This window comes from Leptopilina heterotoma, unplaced genomic scaffold (genome assembly GCF_015476425.1).
Source record: "Leptopilina heterotoma isolate Lh14 unplaced genomic scaffold, ASM1547642v1 Lhet_88, whole genome shotgun sequence".
NCBI lineage: Eukaryota > Metazoa > Arthropoda > Insecta > Hymenoptera > Figitidae > Leptopilina > Leptopilina heterotoma.
In genome coordinates, this window is record NW_025111191.1 from 3,195,452 (window position 1) to 3,214,768 (window position 19,317).

General features: G+C 23.9%; 1 protein-coding gene across 4 annotated transcripts in view; it reads left to right on the plus strand.

Annotated features, from left to right (window-relative positions):
* LOC122511627 (nephrin) overlaps nucleotides 1-19,317 on the plus strand; it is a 411,680-nt gene that overhangs the window by 374,986 nt on the left and 17,377 nt on the right. For all 4 annotated transcript variants that reach the window (XM_043627001.1, XM_043626999.1, XM_043627000.1 and 1 more), the window contains 5 exons: nucleotides 4,261-4,405; nucleotides 6,854-6,984; nucleotides 10,319-10,478; nucleotides 14,166-14,465; nucleotides 15,089-15,388. In XM_043627001.1, the coding sequence (XP_043482936.1) occupies nucleotides 4,261-4,405; nucleotides 6,854-6,984; nucleotides 10,319-10,478; nucleotides 14,166-14,465; nucleotides 15,089-15,388 (1,036 nt within the window). The remainder of the gene's footprint in view (nucleotides 1-4,260; nucleotides 4,406-6,853; nucleotides 6,985-10,318; nucleotides 10,479-14,165; nucleotides 14,466-15,088; nucleotides 15,389-19,317) is intronic.

A 19,317-nucleotide genomic window follows, 5' to 3' on the forward strand; every position in this document is an offset into this window, starting at 1 on the left:
TACAATTGAATACTAAAAGCATTAGAGCGTGGATTTTTAAAAATAATTGAATTTTGAAAGGATTTCAAATTAAAATCTTTGAAAATATGAATTTTTTATACTTTTAACTGACAATTCTGTAGAATTAATTTTTTTGAAAAAGTTTAATTGAATTTTTTTTTTTGAAATTATTGAAATTTTTTATTATTTAATCAGCGTTGTTTTTCAAGACACAAATTTTTTCTGAATCGGTAATAAAAACTAAAAAATTTCTGAGTGCCTCTGTGTTTCGAAAAAAGCTCTTCTTTAATAAAAAAAAAGCTCTAAATTGATAAAAAAAAAAAAAAAATTTGATAATTGCTTCCAAAAATTGTCAAGACCATCGTCGATTTTCAAGATACAAATTTTTTCTGAATCAGAAGCAAATTATAAAAAAGTTCTAAGTACCTCCGTGTTTCGGGAAAAGCTCTTCTTTAATAAAAAGTAGCTCTAATTTGATGAAAAAAGCCTATATTTGATAAATGCTTTCAAATATTGTTACAAAAAAAATTGCGTAAACAAAATTATTTAATTGATGAATTTCTGAATAATCGAAATTTCGTAAAATTTAATTGTAAACAAATGCATTTAAAAATTCTCATAGAACTTTGTCGAAAAATTATTAAAAATAATTGATTTAGAGAAGAATTTTAGTAAAAAAATTCTAGAATACAATAATTGAACTAAAATGATGAAAATAATTTTGAAAAAGTTACAGTAACAATATTTTCGATTTGTCAAACAATATTTTTTAAAGAAAAAAAAAGCATACACAAAAACTAACTTCAAACTGCTGACAGAATGAATGAATGCCAGAATTATCAGATTATTATAGTTAATTACATTTAAAAATTATTATTAGCATTATTATTGATAATTATTATTGGCATTATTATCAATAATTATAACAGTATTATTATGAAAATCAAAATCAAAAACACAATATTGAAAGAAAACGAATTGAAAAATAAATCATATAAATTTGACGAGAAATGAAAGTGTATAGAGATTGAGTGTGATGAAGTAATCACGAAACCATCACTTTTATCCTATATAATTGCAGTATGGCGTGTCTGAGTGAAACACTAATGACAACGATGCAAATACCGATATGAACTTGTATAATTCGAGTTACGTTTATTTCAATCTAATATTAATGAAAGAAGAAGTAGAAAAAAAATCCCAGTTCAGCCATCAACATCGACATCAAGTACCCTCTATTCAAGGATTCCTTTTCTTTCTTTTTTTCTTTATCTGTGATAAACACCATCATGAGAGATAAAAGGGTCTTCAAACTTTTCCAATTTTGATTGGAACTTTTAGGATATTAACGTAAGAAACGCCCGAACAAAGTTTCATCAAAGTCTCTCCAATTCGCAAAGAAATATATTCTTTTTATTACTTTTTTCAAAAAAAAAAAGAGAAAGAAAAAAATCCAATACTAATTTTTGATCGAGAATACTGAAAAGTTACTATAGTATTAAACCTATTATTAAACTTTGAACTTTTATCGTGTTCATTATTCAATAGTGGAAATTACAAAAATTAGTCTTTGAGTTTTTTTTCCTCTTCTCTTCATTACAGAAAGAAATAAACTGAAGAAAACTAAAAAAGAAAAAAAAATTACTATTGCAAAAGATTAGTTTATTTTATGAAAAGAAAATTTGCTTTAATCCTATTTCTAAAGACATATTTATTTTTGGTAGTTATTATAATTCAATTTAACGATTTAATTAGCCATATTCATGTGCAGTTATACTGTTCTTGGTATAAGGGAAAAAGGTACATAGCGATGATTTTACTCATACCCATGGACCTAATTGAGTCTATAAGGAGTCCTGTGTAGCGAGGGAACTTGGCGCATTATAGCTTAGTTTAAATTGGCGCTAATCTGGGTGCCGAGTCTTAATGACTAGCCCAACCACCCATTGGATTGGAGACGTTTATCGTCAGCTTGGGAGCGGAAAACAGTAATTGGAGCGCGTTCGCGAAGTGCAAAATGTTCGACCAATGGCTTAAAGGCAATGTCATCAGGCACAAGGGGGCTACATTCTCGCTGAACCTGCAGTCACTCTCAATTTACGCTCGACAAACGCTTTTTTAATTAATTATTGTTCCTTTTAATATTACTATTAAATATCGACTAATTAATACCACTAAATATTCACTAATCAATAATATTTAGTATTTACTTTAATCTAATTATTACTGATAAATATCAACTATAAATATTACCACTAAATATTCACTAATCAATACTATTAACTATTAACTAATTATTACTATTAAATATCAAAAAATAATATTCACCTAATAAGTACAAAATTAATTATTACTGTTCATATTTTCAAAAATTTTAATAAAATTTCACACATCAATGATTTTCAAAACAATTTTAATTAAATTCCTCCGAAGAATTCAATTATTAAAAAAAATTTTAACACATTTCGAATAAATTCAATTTTTTTTTCTCAAATTTTAATAAATCCTTCGAAAAAATTCAATTATTTTTATAAATAGTAAAATTTCTTCGCAATAATTCAATTATTTTTATAAATAGTAAAATCCTTTGCAGGAATTCAATTATTATTAAAATAATTCTAATTGAATTCCTCGGATGAATTCAAATATTTTTAAATATTTCCGAAAAATTTCAATTATTTCCTAAAATTTTATGAAATTCTTCGAAACAATTCAACTATTTTTATAAATACTAAAATTCTTTGCAGGAATTAAATTATTTTTAATCAAGTTTAAATAAAATTACATAAGAGAATTTAATTATTTTCAAAAATTTCCATAAAATTCAATTACAACAAGAATTTAAAATTCTCTAAAAATAATTTAATTATTCTAAAAATATTTTTTAAAAAATCCTATATAAAAATTAAATTACATACTTTCAATGCAATTTTTAAATATATTCGCCAAAAAAATTGAAAGAATTCAATTATTTTCAAAAAATAATAAAATTCTTTAAAGAAATTCAATTATTTTGAATATGCTTAATTTTAATAAAATCCTTTAAAGAAATTCAATTATTTTCGAAACGACTTTAATTGAATTTCTCAAAAAAATTTCATTATTATCAAATATTTCTATAAAATTCTTCATAACAATTTAATTATTTCTTAAAATTTTAATAAATTCTTCGAAACATTTCAATTATTTTTATAAATAGTAAAATTCATTCAATTATTCTTAAAAATTTGCTAAAATTCATCGTAAAAATTCAATTATTTTCATATAAATAATGAAATTCTTTGAAGCAATTCAATTATTTTCAATAAAATTTCTTAATAGAATTCAATTATTTTGAATAATTTGATAGAATTTTTCTCAAAAATTCAAATTGTTTTGAAAAATTTTAATTAAGCTCTTTATGAGAATTTAAATATTTTCAATATTATTTTAATTATAAATTCCTCGGAAAATTCCAATTATTTTCAAAAAGTTTTTTAAAATTCTTATCAAGATTTTAATTATTTTCGTAAATAATAAAATTCTTCGAAAGAATTTAAGTATTTTCAATAAAATTACAATTAAATTTCTCAAAAGAATTCAATTATTCTTAAAAATTTGCTAAAATTCTTCGCAAAAATTCAATTATTTGAAGAATTATTATTATTATTAGTAGTAGTTTGAGTAAAGTATTTCAAAATAACATTGAAAAACAAATTTTAAAAAATAATTACTTTCATTGTAAAAAATTTTAATAATATATTCCAGAAAATATTATCAATATATTCAAAAGAATATTAGTAGTATTATTAATAGTAATTATTATTAATATTAGTATTATTCCAAATTCCAATATTTAGTATTATTCCAAAATGTATTTAGAAAAATATTCCAAAGAATATTTGCATTTATTCGAAAAAATACTATCAAAATATTCCAATGAATATTAAAAATGTGATAGTATAACATTCCACAGAATAGTTGTATTATTTCCAAAAAAATATTAGTAAAATATTCCAAGAAAGTATTAGAAAAATATTCCAAAAAAACTTTTTTTGAACAATCCAAAAAACTATTGGTGAAATATTTCAAAATTAGTGAAATATTACAAAGAACATTGGTGGAATATCCAAGAAAATGTTAAAAAATATCAGAATATTCCAAGAAAAATATCACCAAAATACTCCAAAGAATAAAACCAATATACCAAAATTTAAATAATTTTGTCAAAAATAGAAAAAGAAAATTAATATCAAATCTCCATTTTCCATTCTGTTTCAGATTTCGGACGATGGAAACTTGACCACCTCAATATTAACTTTCAAGCCAACTTTACTGGACCACGACAAGGTTCTCACGTGTCGCGCAACCAATTCAAAAGTTCATAATGGAGCTGAGGAAGACTCTTGGAAATTAAACGTTTTTTGTGAGTTTTTGAACTATTTTTTCTCTCCATGTTATTTTCTTTCTTTTTTTTCTATTTTTTTTTTTTTTTATTTTTTGATTGATATTGATAGGACTGAGTGAAATGAATCGCTCTTCGAAATATATCTACTGACCGGATTAATAGCCTGGTTCTAGGTTTTTTTTTTTTTTTTTTTTTTTGGTATGAAACCATTGATATAGATTATACAAGCGCAAACGCGAATGTAATCGCAATAACGAGACGTCAACGGGAAAAAGAGAGTGGTGGGGGGATGGCAGGTAGAGAAGGGGAGGGGGGGAGGAGTAAAATAGAACACGAACCGACTTTCGCGATTTATATATATGAGCGGCCACGCACTCCAATTTCGAGGGCTACATATTCAGAGGTTTTGAGAGGAATTTTTTTTTCACTCTCTCTCTCTTCTGAAACACTCCGTGTGTTTTGATGCTTTCAATCTAAAGCGCCAAAACAGATTAGAATTCTCTGTCTTTTTTTTATTTATTAATTAAATTACTTTTTTTCTTTGTAAAAAGAAATATTTTCTTTACATTGAAATTGAAAAAGTGTGTTTTATTAATTTTTTCTCGCATTTTTAATATTTTTACATGAAAATAATAATTAAAAATAAATAATAATTTATAAATACCTACGTCTGACTAATAATTTACTTATACTACTGAAAAGATAATAATTGGAAGAATAATAATAATTTTAAAAAATGTCTGACCAATAATTTACTTTTACTACTTAGACGGAAATAAAACAATAAAAGTAATAATAATAAAATTCATCCGACTAATAATTTAATTCTGTTACTGAGGCGAAAATTTAATAAACTAATAATTACAGTAATAATTAAAAAAACGTCTGACTAATAATTTACTTTTACTACTGAGAAAATGATAAAAATAATAATAATAATTGCAAGTATAATAATAATTTTAAAAAATACGTCTGACTAACAATTTACTTCTACTGCTGAGACGAAAATAAAATAATAAAAGAAAGAGTAATAATAATAAAGGTAATAAAAATAAAATTCGTCTGACTAATAGTTTACATTTACTACTGAGACGAAAATGCAATATTAATAATAATTAGAATAATAATTAGAATAATAATTAAAAAAAAACGTCTAACTAATGATTTACTTCTACTACTGAAAAAATACCTAATAATAGTAAGAATTATTCTAAGAATAATAATTATTTTTTAAAATGCGGCTGACTAACAATTTACTTCTACTACTTAAAAAATAATAATAATTTGTAGAAGTTACAAATGATTGCAGAAATTCAATTATTTTCAAAAGTAATAAAATTCTTCTCCAAAATGCAATTATTTTCAAAAATTTTAATATTAATTCTTTGCAAAATTTCAATTATTTTCCTCAATTCAAGGATTTTCAATTTCTACTATTTTAATAAAAATTTTCAAAAGAATTCCATTATTTAAAAAAAAATGTTGATAAAATTCTAAGCAAACATTAAATTATTTTCCTAAATAATAAAAATTTCACAGGGAATCAGGGAAAAGTCATTTTTTACTAATTTTTATTTTCCATATATTATCGAATTTTCATTTATAGGATTTCTATATAAATATTTAAAAAATATAAAGAAGAAACTAGAAAAATATCGAGAAAATATTTTTAGGAAATTGAATGTGAAATATTTAAATATTTCCTTTCAGATAAATTGAAAATAGTCCGGAAAATAGTTCAACAAAAGTTTGACACTTTATAAAGAAAAAGTTATATATAAAATGCTCGATTTCAACTTTATATATTGTTGGGAGTTTTTAGATTTTATTTAAAAAAAGGAATAAAAAAAAATAACGAGTAAGATGAAATGAAATAACGAAGAAAGTACATATTTGTTTCATGAACATTGTCTATAATATTAGAAGAAATAATATAATTTTTTTTGTCAGAAATTATTTAAAATATTATTAAAATATTTCAACGTTATTAAATATAGACTAAAAAATTTTTTTTTTTCAATTTTTTAATACGTCTGGAATTTAATTAAATAATTTAATGATTCAAGAATTTTTTTTTATCATTAAAAAATATATTTAAAATATTTCGGTCAGTTCTTGAAAATTAATTTTAACTCTAGTTAATTATTTAAGGTTACTAATTTTGTTACATTCGAATTTTTTACTCCTTTGGAATTATTTTTATTTTAAATAAATTTTTTTTCTACTTTAGAATTAATTTGTATATTAAATTATTAATACATTTTTTCTATATTAGAATTATTGTTATCATTATTAAATTCTTCTACTGTAAAATTACTTTTATTATTAATATATTTTTTCCACTTTTGAATTATTTTTGTTATTAATAAATTTTTTCTAATTATATAGAAAAGATATCATATCTTTACATATCTTACGAATGTATATAGAAAAGAGTTCTAATTTGTAAATATATTTTTATTTCAGTTATTCCAATTTTACATCTTGAACTGGGTTCGAAATTAAATCCAGATGACATTGAAGAAGGTGATGATGTCTATTTTGAGTGCAAGGTTCATGCTAACCCTTGGGCTTATAAAGTCATTTGGAAACACAATGTAAGTAATAATAAATGTTTTTTGTTATTTAACCAAATAATTTAATTTTGTTTTTTGAATTTTTCCACTAGTACTAAACATTTCTGCCGTTTTAATGTAAATCAAAGTAAATTTACAAAACTACAACGATGTGAGTTAATCGCTTGGTAAATATTTGCAAATTTACGTTTCGAAAATTTATATATTTACCTTTCGTAAGTTTATTTATTTTCGTTTGGTAAATTTATTTATTTACGTTTCGTAAATTTATCTATTTACGTTTCTAAAAATTTATTTAAATTTACATTTCCTAAATTTATTTATTTCCGTTTGGTAAATAAATATAGAATTGTTTGTCGCTATTAAAATTTCTTATACTGTATTTATAAACAAGAAAGAAACACCTAACGTTCCTTCTCATTTGTGAAGCTTTTAGCTTCACTCAATACCGAACATTTTCTCATGGTATATAGATCTTGTTTCATAAGTCCCGTCATACCTCGTAATAGAATGTTCGTAACAAACGTTTCCTTTTTCCCATCCCTTCCACCATCCCATGAACTTAGCCCCTTTTTCTCTGACAAATATTCATTTCTTCTTTTCCTCCCATAAGAATACATTCCTTCGACATTTCTACTCTAAGAGAAAAAGCATCTTTGTGCGTTCACTATACTTTCGACTACTTTTCCTTCTGAGCAAAAAAAAAAAAAAAACTTCACTTTTACAAGAACATTACCATTCCTTTTTGGAATTTCAAACTCCACTCATTCCACTACGTATTTCATCTATCTATTTACCATGAGTAACGCAAATACTTTCAATTTTTTTTTTATTTTAACTTTATTCTTTTCTACATCAGTCTTCATGATGTTTTATTAAAAAAAAAATTCTACACGGAGAGAAATCTGTTGCAAATAATGCATAGAGTAGAGGTTATGAATATAGCATAAGCACTTACTAGCGAAAAGTAGAAGAGGTCCGCCTGAATATCAGTCGACTCCGCCTAATATTCAGGCGGACTCGAGCAATAAATAGGCTCTCTATTAGGATTTTAGCATCAAAGAATCGATGGAAAAAGTATATGAAAAGTTTCGAGCATTAATCCTAACAGATTTCTCTCCGTGTACATAACGAAGCGAATATAAATCTGACCTTATAATATATTTATATTTTGACGTGTGTACGTCAAAAAAAAAAAAAATCTTTGTGAGGGGAAATGGAAAAATTTTCAATTTAGAACGTTGCTATTATTAATTAGAGTTCTTTATTCAATTTCCGTTTAGTAACATATTTTTTATTGTTATTTGGATTAATTTAAAAAGAAGAATATACAAAACGTCTCGTCTGACTAAAACGCACTTCGACTACTAATTCTTGTAATTAAAGGAATTTATATCATTGTCTGACTAAAACTGCTTTTTTTACAACTAAGTACAAAACTCAAAACGTACAACACTTTTTTATCAGACTGTAATTTTTTTTACTAATGTGAAAAAATTGCGTCCGACCCAACTCGACTTCTACTACTGATTTCCATAATTAGAAAAGTAAAAATCACAATTGTCAGACCGAATCCCTATTTTTACTAACTTAATTTGAAAATAAAATGTACGACACATTTTGTCTGACTATAACAAACTTTTACTACTGAAAAAAATTAATTACTCTACTTTTTATCTTTCTCTTTGACTAAAAATAGTAAAATTATTTTTTAGTCTTAAAAATATTAAAGAAAGTATTAGTTATACTCGCCAAAGAAACGAAAAACTTTTGCAAAAAAATATATTCATATTATCTGCTAAATTACTTTTTTCATTTTTAAGAATAAAAGAAAAAGGTTTCAAAACAGAAAAGAAAGAAATTTTTTTTTTTGATAATTAAAAGTAGAAAACGTTTTGTCTGACTATAACAGACTTTTACTACTGAAAAAAAATTATTCTACAATTTAATGATTTCTCTGAACGAAAATATTAAAATTATTTTTTTGTTCTAAAGATACTAAAGATAAAAGTATTGAACCTAAAGGAAAATTTTGTCTGACGTAAATTCACTTTTCCTACTGATTTCTTAATTAAATAAGATTAAATCACCCACTGTCTGAGCATAACCGATTTTTACTACTTAATTGATTATAAAAAAGTAGAACACTTATTGCCTGACTATAACAAATTTTTACTACTAAAAAAATTATTTTCCCTACTCTTTAACTTTCTTATTTCTAAAAATAGCAATTAAAATAATTTTGTAGTCTAAAAAATATTAAATTTAAAAGTTTGTAAAAAATGTGAAAATTAAGAGAAAAATGTCTGACACAACAGCACATTTACTACTGATTTAATAATTAGAAATGTAAAAATACATATTGTCTGACCGAACACGATTTTTACTACTTATTTAAAAATAAAAAGGAACAAACGTTTTGTCTGACTATTACAATCTTTTACTACTGATTTCTGAATTTAAAATGTAAAAATACAATTTGTCTGACCAAACCCGATTTGTACTACTTAATTAAAAAAAAAAACAATGTCAAAAGTTTTGTCTGGAGATAACAGACTTTTCCTACTGAAAAAAATAATTTACCTACTTTTTAACTTTTTTTCTGTAATAAAAATACCTTTTAAAATTATTTTTTAGTCTGAAAAATATTAAAGTTAAAAGTATGTAAAAAAATATAAAATTTAAAAGAAATGTCTGACACAACTGCACTTTTACTACTGATTTCATAATTAGAAAAGTTAAAAACTTATTTGTCTTACAAAATTCTAATGTTTATTACTTATTTAAAAATTAAAATTATACAACGTTTTTGTCTGACTATAATAAACTTTTACTACTGAAAAAATTGATTTCTCTACTTTTTTAACTTTATTTCTGTTTAAAAATAAACATTAAAATGATTTTTTTAGTAATTTTAATTAGTCGACAAAGAAAGTATAAAACATTTGTCTGACAATAACAAACTTTTTCTACTAGAAACATAAGTTACTCTTTTCATAAGTTACTCTACTTCTGAACTTTTCTTCTAATTAAAAGAACTTTTTATTAAAATTACTGAATTTAAAGTACAATTAATTAAAGTGACCTAATTAAAATTACCAAGAAAAATAGTGTCTGACGCAAACATACTTTTACTACTTACAATAAAATTATAGTTGTTTAAATCAAAATTGCTGACTGAAATTCTCTTTTACTACTGATTGAAAAAATTTCACTAAATTCTACACTTTTCATCATAATAAAAATACTCATCTACTGTTAAAATTAATATTGTGTCTGACGCAACCACATTGATACTACTGACTTTTCCTTAATAATTTAATTACCTATTATGAAATTTTTTCTATTATTTCAGGGCAACGTGATACAGAATGACGTGAAAAATGGAGTCATTGTTCAACAGTACAATCTTGTATTGAGACACGTAAATCGTTCTCAAACCGGAAACTATTCCTGCGTGGCCAGCAATGTCGAGGGCGATGGCTACAGTCAGAGTATCGAGATCAAAATAATGTGTAAGTCCAAATACATATTCATTCAATACTTTATGCTTTCTTCTATTAATTAAAAAAAGAAGGAAAATTAATTTATAATTAAATAAGGTTCTAATTTTTAAAAGATAAATGTAAATTCCTCCCTTCCGAGTGTATATTCTGATGATAGAATTTTTTAAAAATTATTTTAATTATATTTCAATTTTAGTATTTAAAAATTATTTATTAAGAAAATTATTCTTTGTATTTGAAGTTCTTACATGTAGAACTATTTATATTTACAATTAACGGACAAATATTGCTTGATAGTATAATTTTCTTAATGTTGATTAACAAAAAATGTTTAAATATAAAAATGAAATTTTTTTTTCTCATTATTATAATAGCCCTGTGTTATATTGCACCTTTATTACAATATATATTGTAATGAGTTCTATTATAATAACAGAGTATGATATATATCGCGTGTAAAAACTTCTTGCAAAAAAAAAATATAAACTATTCAAGTGAACAGCCAATGTAAAATGAACTTTTCGTTAAAACGAGTTTCTGCTTTTCCAAGTTTTAATCACTGTTAATAACTAAAGGCGAGTGATGGAAAAACATTTTCCATGAAACTAATAATTACATCGAGAGCATAATTCAACTCTTTATCAACTTAAATATCAAGAGTTAATAAAATAATATACGTGTTTCGAACGAAAAGCCGATTTTGGTTTCGGAAATAGAATTAGAGAATTTTTTTTTTCGTTCAACTTTTGAAACTATTTGAAAAATAAAATTATTAGCAAAGAGAGAGAGAGAGAGAAAATAATCGATCCGTTACGATTTAAAATGACCAAGGTTCATCTCCTCTTTTTTTTTAATATAAATTCTAGTAAACTCTCGCACACTTTTTTTTCGACTCTCTGTATACATTTGTTCGACAAGTCTTTCCTTCGGTCTCTATTTTTTTCTCTCTTTCTCTTTCTCTCTGTCAACTTTTCTTTTTTTTTTGTCAACTTTTTTTTTACTCATTTCTTTGCCGCTGTAAAAATTAGCCCTTTTGTTACTCGTACCACAATTGCAACGTCTGTTTGCACATGAGGAAAATGAGCAGAGAAAGAAGGAACAATGCGAGTACAATTACACTTTCAATGAATCTGCATCAGATTTTCCTTCCCTTGTTGTTGCTATGTATATTTATTTTTTTTCCGTATTATTTTATACAGTCGCTTTTTTTTGTTACGAAAATTCATTTTGTAATTTCTTTCCCGTCTACCAATCAGCTTGATTAAAAATCACATGGAAATTTAAAAAGATTTTTCTAAAATAGTTATTCTCTCAGAATTTTTTTAGTGTTAAAAATATAACAGTTAAAAGTATTTAAAAAAGTATTAAAATTAAAAGAAGAATGTCTGACACAACTGCACTTTTACTACTGGTTTCATAATTAGAAATGTAAAAATATTAATTGTCTGACCAAACCCGATTTTTACTACTTAATTCATTATAAAAAGTAGAAAACGTTTTGTCTGACTATAACAAGTTTTTACTACTAACAAACTTAATTACTCTACTATTTAAATCACTATTTAACTTACTCTCTGACTAAAAATATTAAAATTATTTTTTAGTCTTAAAAATATTGTAGTTAAAAGCATTAAAAACGTATTAATATTCAAAGAAAAATGTTGTCTGACTCAACTGCACTTTTACTACTTATTTTATAATTAAAAGTGTAAAAATACTAATTTTCTGACCAAACTCGATATTTACTACTTAATTAAAATTAAAAAACTGTTAAACGTTTTGTCTGACTATAACAAACTTTTACTACTGAAAAAATTAATTACTCTACTTTTTACTCATCTTTTTGTATAAAATTACCTCTAAAAATAATTTTTTAGTCTGAAAAATATTAATTTTGAAAATATCTCAGAAAGTATTAAAATTAAATGAAAAATTTTGTCTGACGCAACTGGACTTTTACTACTGATTTCATAATTAGCAAAGTTAAATTCAATATTGCTCTGTCTGGAACCGATATTTACTTCTTAATTAAGTACAAAAAAGCATAAAACGTTTATTATTTTAATTTGTTTTTAAAAAATCCCTTTTTGCTTCAATTTTTATAGATATTTATACTCTAAATTTGAATTAGTTAAAAATAATTAATTTGATAGTAAAAAATCAGTCACTGACTTAAATATAGTATGTAAATAAATTTTTTTTAAAATTATCGAATTATTAGAAATTTTGTGAAATTCAACTGAAAACAATTAAATTTGTTAAAGAATTTTATTAAAAACTTTTTAACAAATCGAATTTTCCCAGTATTTTAATTTTATAATTGATAAATAATTGGATTTTATAAAGAGTCACATTCTAACGTATTCATGTTTCTTAGTGCGAAGATTAAAAATTTTTAATTAAAATTTTTATTAGTTAATTTTAAAGAAAACACATTTAAAATTTTTTAATAAAAATTGAATTTTTGCAAAGTTTTTTTGAAAATTCTGAAAAATAAGATTTTTGAAATTTTTTAATTCTGTCATTTCAAGATAAGTGAATTTTTATAATCAAATAATTGAAAATTTTTGAAATAATTGTAATTTCTTTACATTCTATTAAAAATAATAAAATTCTTTTAAAGAATTTTATTTAAATTTTTCGAAAATAATCAAGGGAAGTTAGTCACCGTAATTATAATTTTATTTTTTAAAAGTTATTCGCAATATATTCAGTTATTTTCATAAATAGTAAAACTCATTGCAGAATTTCAATTATTTTTAATACAATTTTAATCAAATTCCTCGAAATATGCAATTATTTTTAAGAATTTTATTAAAATTCGTCGAAAGAATTCAATTATTTCTAGAAATTGTAAAAAAAATTCTTCTCAAGAATTGAATTATTTCCATAAATAGCAAAATTCTTCAGATTTACTGAATTCTTTTGAATATTATTTTTCAAAAGAATTCTTCACAAGAATTCAATTATTTTCATAAATTTCTATAAAATTCTACTCAAACATTTAATTATTTTTATAAATAATAACATTCTTTGGAAGGATTCAATTACTTTTATAAATAGTAAAATTCTTTGCTGAAATTCAATTAGTATCAATAAATTTTAAACAAATTGAATTAATCAAATTTTTCATTATAATTATGAACAGACAAGATTATTTTAAAAAATTGAAAACATTCTTTGTTCAATTCAATTATTTTCCAAATTTTTGATTAAAATTATTAAGAAAACATTATTTTCAAAAAATTAAAAAAAACTTGTCAAAAGAGTTTAATTATTCATAAAAACTTTAATAAAAATTTTTAAAGCCATTTGTAGATTTATTTATGTTCGAAATCAAATAAATTTAAATTTGATGAGAAAAAAAACAGGGGAAAATTAGGACAATGCCGGGAAATAACAGAGAATTTTTTTGACCAAAAATAGTAGACACCCAACAGACTTGTACTATTGGTAAAATAAGTTATTCTACTTTTTAATTTTCTTTCTGATTAAAAGTACCTACCTTTTATTAAAATTACTTAATAATACCTGCGATTAAAAGTACCGTTCATTAAAAATACCAAGAATTATAATTACCAAGAAAAAAATATTGTCTGACGCAATTTTACCTTTACTACTTACCCTAAAATTCCACTTGTCTAAATCAACAAGTCAGACTAAAATAACAAAAAAAAAACTTTTTTCCTCTTACAGATAAGCCAATTTGCGTGCCAGGACAACAATGGGTGTACGGCGTCGCACGACATGAAGACGCAAAGGTCATTTGTAAAGTAGAGGCATACCCACCGCCCAATAATTTCCGTTGGACATTCAACAATACCGAAGAAATGGTCGACGTGCCACAAGCTCGCTATCAAAATTCAACTCGTCATTCCCAAAGTGTCCTCACTTACAGGCCCGTTAATGAAATGGATTACGGAACCGTTTTCTGTTGGGCGAGCAATACAAAAGGACAACAAAAAACAGCATGCGTCTTTCACATTATCCCCGTTGGTACGTTAAAAAAAAAAAGAATTATTATCATTCATTATTTATTTCCATTTTTTTTTCTCCACTTTACGAATATTTTGCACAAAATCATATAGAAATATTTTAACGAACAATTTCTCTGGACCATAAATTTGAGACAAATGGAAAAGTCCATCGTTGGCTTGCATACGTTTTCCAAATGTATTGAAATCAAGCCTTCAGTTTTCATATTTTATGTTGGCTTTATCTTTTATGGGGAATAATAAAATCGTTTATAACAACTGGTTATCGAGTAACAGCTACAAATATTGCAGTCATTATTGTGGCGAGCTTGTCTGATTGTTATTGCACTCATGTATATTTTATTTGGGTTCTGCCCTCATTTTCTCTGGCATATGCTTCATAATATATATATTCCTATACTATATTGATTTGACACCATTTTTTTATTCAAGTAAAATTATTATATTCAATTCGATTATTTGAGCAAAAAAAAATCTAATCAAATGAATTTCTAATTCAATTTAAATTGAATTGATGAATTCAAATTGATTTTCTCCATTCCCTTTGTGAAATGTGTAACCAAATAAGAGAGAGAGAGAGACAATGCGGAAAGTAAGGTGAGATTTTGGGTAAATTAATTACAGGAAAGCCTGACGCTCCACATAACTGCACATTGACGAATCAAACAACAGTTTCCCTCTCTGTTGAATGTATCGCCGGTTTTAATGGCGGTCAAGAACAAAGCTTCGTTTTGGAGGTGTACGATCAACAAACTGGTGCACTTCAAGCAAACGTCACATCAAGAGAGAATGCCACACTTACTGTAAAGGGTTTAGAGCCGGGAAAAGTTTTGAAAATGGTTCTATACGCAATGAATGGCAAGGGACGAAGTGAATCAACATTACTCGAGGGTTTTACACTCAAAGTTGCCGAAAAACAAACTGGTATGTGATGTTTCTTGATTTTATTTATAGAATATCTTTTAAAATTTCTTTATATATATACAGGACCGAGTTAATTTCTTTCTTACATAAAATATCTTAAATTAAATTATTTAAAACGACTGACGAGTATTTAAATAGAGTCATTCCATTATATTTCGACTAAAGTCGTTGCTGACTAATTTTAAAAAATTATAATATTTTGCAGGAATGATGTTAAAGATATTAGGATCACCGAACAAAAAGAATTTTTTAAATATTTTTTATATTTATTGTAAAATAAGCATCTAAAGTATATGAAGTCGTAAAAACTGTCACATTTTCATCTATTAGAAAATATTAAAGAAAACACATAATTTACTATAAAAATGTAAAAAAGTTATAAGAATTTATTAAGAATGAATTGTTTTATTATTATAAATTGATAGAAACAATTATTAATAAGAAATATTAAATAAAAAAGGATTTTAAAGTTCACCTGCCAAATAACCTAATTTTGCAAATTTCATTCACTAAATGTGAGAAAGAGAAATCATTAAATTGAATAAAACCTTATGAAATATAAAGAACCTGTGATTAACTTTTAGTTTTTCTTATCACTTTCTTCCTTTTTTCTTCATAAATGTTAAAAAATAAGCAATTAAAACTGGCACTTTGCTTATTTTCACGATTTTAAAATGCAAATAACTTCTGCCCAGAAAAATGAAAAATTACGAAAATTGGACAATAATTATTTGATCACTAAATACACTCACTGGAAAAAGATTTTCTTTGGTCCCGAAGCTATTTTCCGAAATAATTAATTTTAAACTTTTCACTATTTCTATCAGGTTAATACATGTGATTTTTTTAAAACTGAAGTTGGTTCAAAACGATTAAACAAGAAGAGCTAACTTCGTCCTTTAAAAAACACATGTATTAACCTGATAAAAATAGTAAAAAGTTTAAAGTTAATGAATTCGGAAAATAGCTTCGGGACCAAAGAAAATCTTTTTCCAGTGAGTGTATCTAGTGATCAAATAATTATTGCCCAATTTTCGTAATTTTTCATTTTTCTGGGCTGAAGTTATTTGCATTTTAAAATCGTGAAAATAAGCAAAGTGCCAGTTTTAATTGCTTATTTTTTAACATTTATGAAGAAAAAAGGAAGAAAGTGATAAGAAAAACTAAAAGTTAATCACAGGTACTTTATATTTCATAAGGTTTTATTTAATTTAATGATTTCTCTTTCTCACATTTAGTGAATGAAATTTGCAAAATTAGGTTATTTGGCAGGTGAACTTAAAAATCCTTTTTTATTTAATATTTCTTATTAATAATTGTTTCTATCAATTTATAATAATAAAACAATTCTTTCTTAATAAATTCTTATAACTTTTTTACATTTTTATAGTAAATTATGTGTTTTCTTTAATATTTTCTAATAGATGAAAATGTGACAGTTTTTACGACTTCATATACTTTAGATGCTTATTTTACAATAAATATAAAAAATATTTAAAAAATTCTTTTTGTTCGGTGATCCTAATATCTTTAACATCATTCCTGCAAAATATTATAATTTTTTAAAATTAGTCAGCAACGACTTTAGTCGAAATATAATGGAATGACTCATATTAAAATAATATTATAAATATTATAAACAATATTATAAATATTATAAATAATGTTGTCTGACTAAAATCATCTTCTACTACTAATACCCATCAGAATTCGATTAAAGTTTCTTTAAATAAATTTATTTGAATAAATTTCACTACCAATTTATTGTTAATTAAAAATGACTCTACCGGTTTTTTAAAGTTAAGCCCCTTTCGAAATCTACGATTTAATGAATAAAAAATTAACATAAACAATAATTAAACAAATAATAAGCTTTAATAACTAAATATTTAAAAAAAGAATTTAGATAACAATCATCATTATATCATAAAGTGCCAATCAATAATTAATCAAGAATTTATGTATTATTTTTTAAATTCGTAATTTACCATAATTAAAGAATTAAAAATTTAATTTTTGAAGTTAGAAAAGTCAAAATTGTAAAAAACAAAAAACTGAGTAAGAAAAAATTGGCAAAATATTTTTAAGAATACAAGGGAAATAATAAATCGTTTTGTCTGACTAAAACTCACTTTTACTACTGATTCAGGAAAAATATTTATTTTCTTCTTCTTTTTTTAATATTTTTGTCTAACTGAAATGGTTTCAATAACTATTGTCTGACTGAAAATAATTTCTTCTACTTACTTTAAAAAAATAATATAAATATAATCCCAATCTTCTCTACTTAAATAAAAATGAAAAAGTATAAAAAATTTTGCCTGACTATAACAAACTTTTACTACTGAAAATATTAACTGTATTATTACTTTACTTATTAACTTTCTTTTTGACTAAAAATATTTAAATTGTTTGTAGTCTTAAGGGGCCGTTCAAAAAATACGTAACGCTATTTTTCGGAAATTTGGACCCCCCCTTCCCCCCATATAACGCAATGTTGTATACATTAGCGCCATTTTTTCTGCTGACCGTAACAAATAGCTTGACCCCCCTCCCCCCTAAAGCGTTACGTATTTTTTGAACGGCCCCTAAAAATATTAGAGTTGAAACTATCACAGAAAGTATTAAAATTAAAAAAAAAATCTTGTCTGACGTAAATGCACTTTTACTACTGATTATATAATTAAATAAATTTAAATTATTAACTGTCTGACCGAAGCAGATTTTTACTACTTAATTGATTATAAAAAAGTAGAAAACGTTTTGTCTGACTGTTACAAACTTTTACTGCCAACAAACTTAATTACTCTACTACTTAACTTACTCCCTGACTAAAAATATTAAAACTATTTTTTGAGTCTTAAAAATATTATAGTTAGAAGTATAAAAAAATAGTATTAAAAATAAAAAAAAAATTTTGTCCAAAGCAACTGCACTTTAACTACTGATTTCATAATTAAAAAAGTAAAAATACGATTTGTCTGACCAAACACGATGTTTACTACTTAATAAAAACTAAAAAACTATGAAACGTTTTGTCTGACTATAACAAACTTTTACTACTGAAAACATTAATTTCTATACTCTTTAACTTTCTCTTTGACTAAAAATATTAAAATTATTTTTTAATTTCTCAGTCTTACATATATGGAAGTTAAAAGTATTTTAAAAAGTATTAAAATTATAAAAAATATTCGTCTGACTAAAATAATCTTTTACTACTAATACCCATAAAAATTCGAAAAGTGTTTCTTTTCAATTAATTTTCACTTCAAATTTCCAAATAGAATATAAAAAGTAAATAAAGTAAATAATAAAATAAATATAAAAAATAAATATAAAAGTAAATGAAAAGTATATAAAAAATTAAATAACAAATTAAATAACAATAAAAATATTGCCTTTTTTATCTAAATTAAATATTAAATAACGAAATTTGATAGATTTAGAGATAAATACAGAGATTCGTAATAACACTTAATTATATATGGGAATAAAGATAAAATGAACTAAATGGACCGATAGAAATCCTAATCCTATTCATTGACGTGTATTGTATCAGACGAAGCGTATCGACAAATTTACAAGTGAAATTGCTTTTAGTCCTTTCATCATCGAGAAGCCAGAGTATCAGCCTAAAAATCCTCACTTTATTCGCTGTAGAAAAAAAATTTAATCCAATTTTCCGCCTCCTATTTCTAACATTTTTTTTTTTTTTTTTTTTTTGCATTTGTTTTCCTTTCCTCGCCTACACTCTCCATTTTTCTCACGAAATAATATTTTTATTTTTTAAAAATCAATTAGGACAACGAAAAAAAATTTGAAATTTTTTACGCTAAAAAATTTATTCCTTTTTTGTATTTATTTCTTTTTTGGTATTTTTTCCTGTTTTATATTTTTTTTTTCATTTATATTATACTTTTTATATT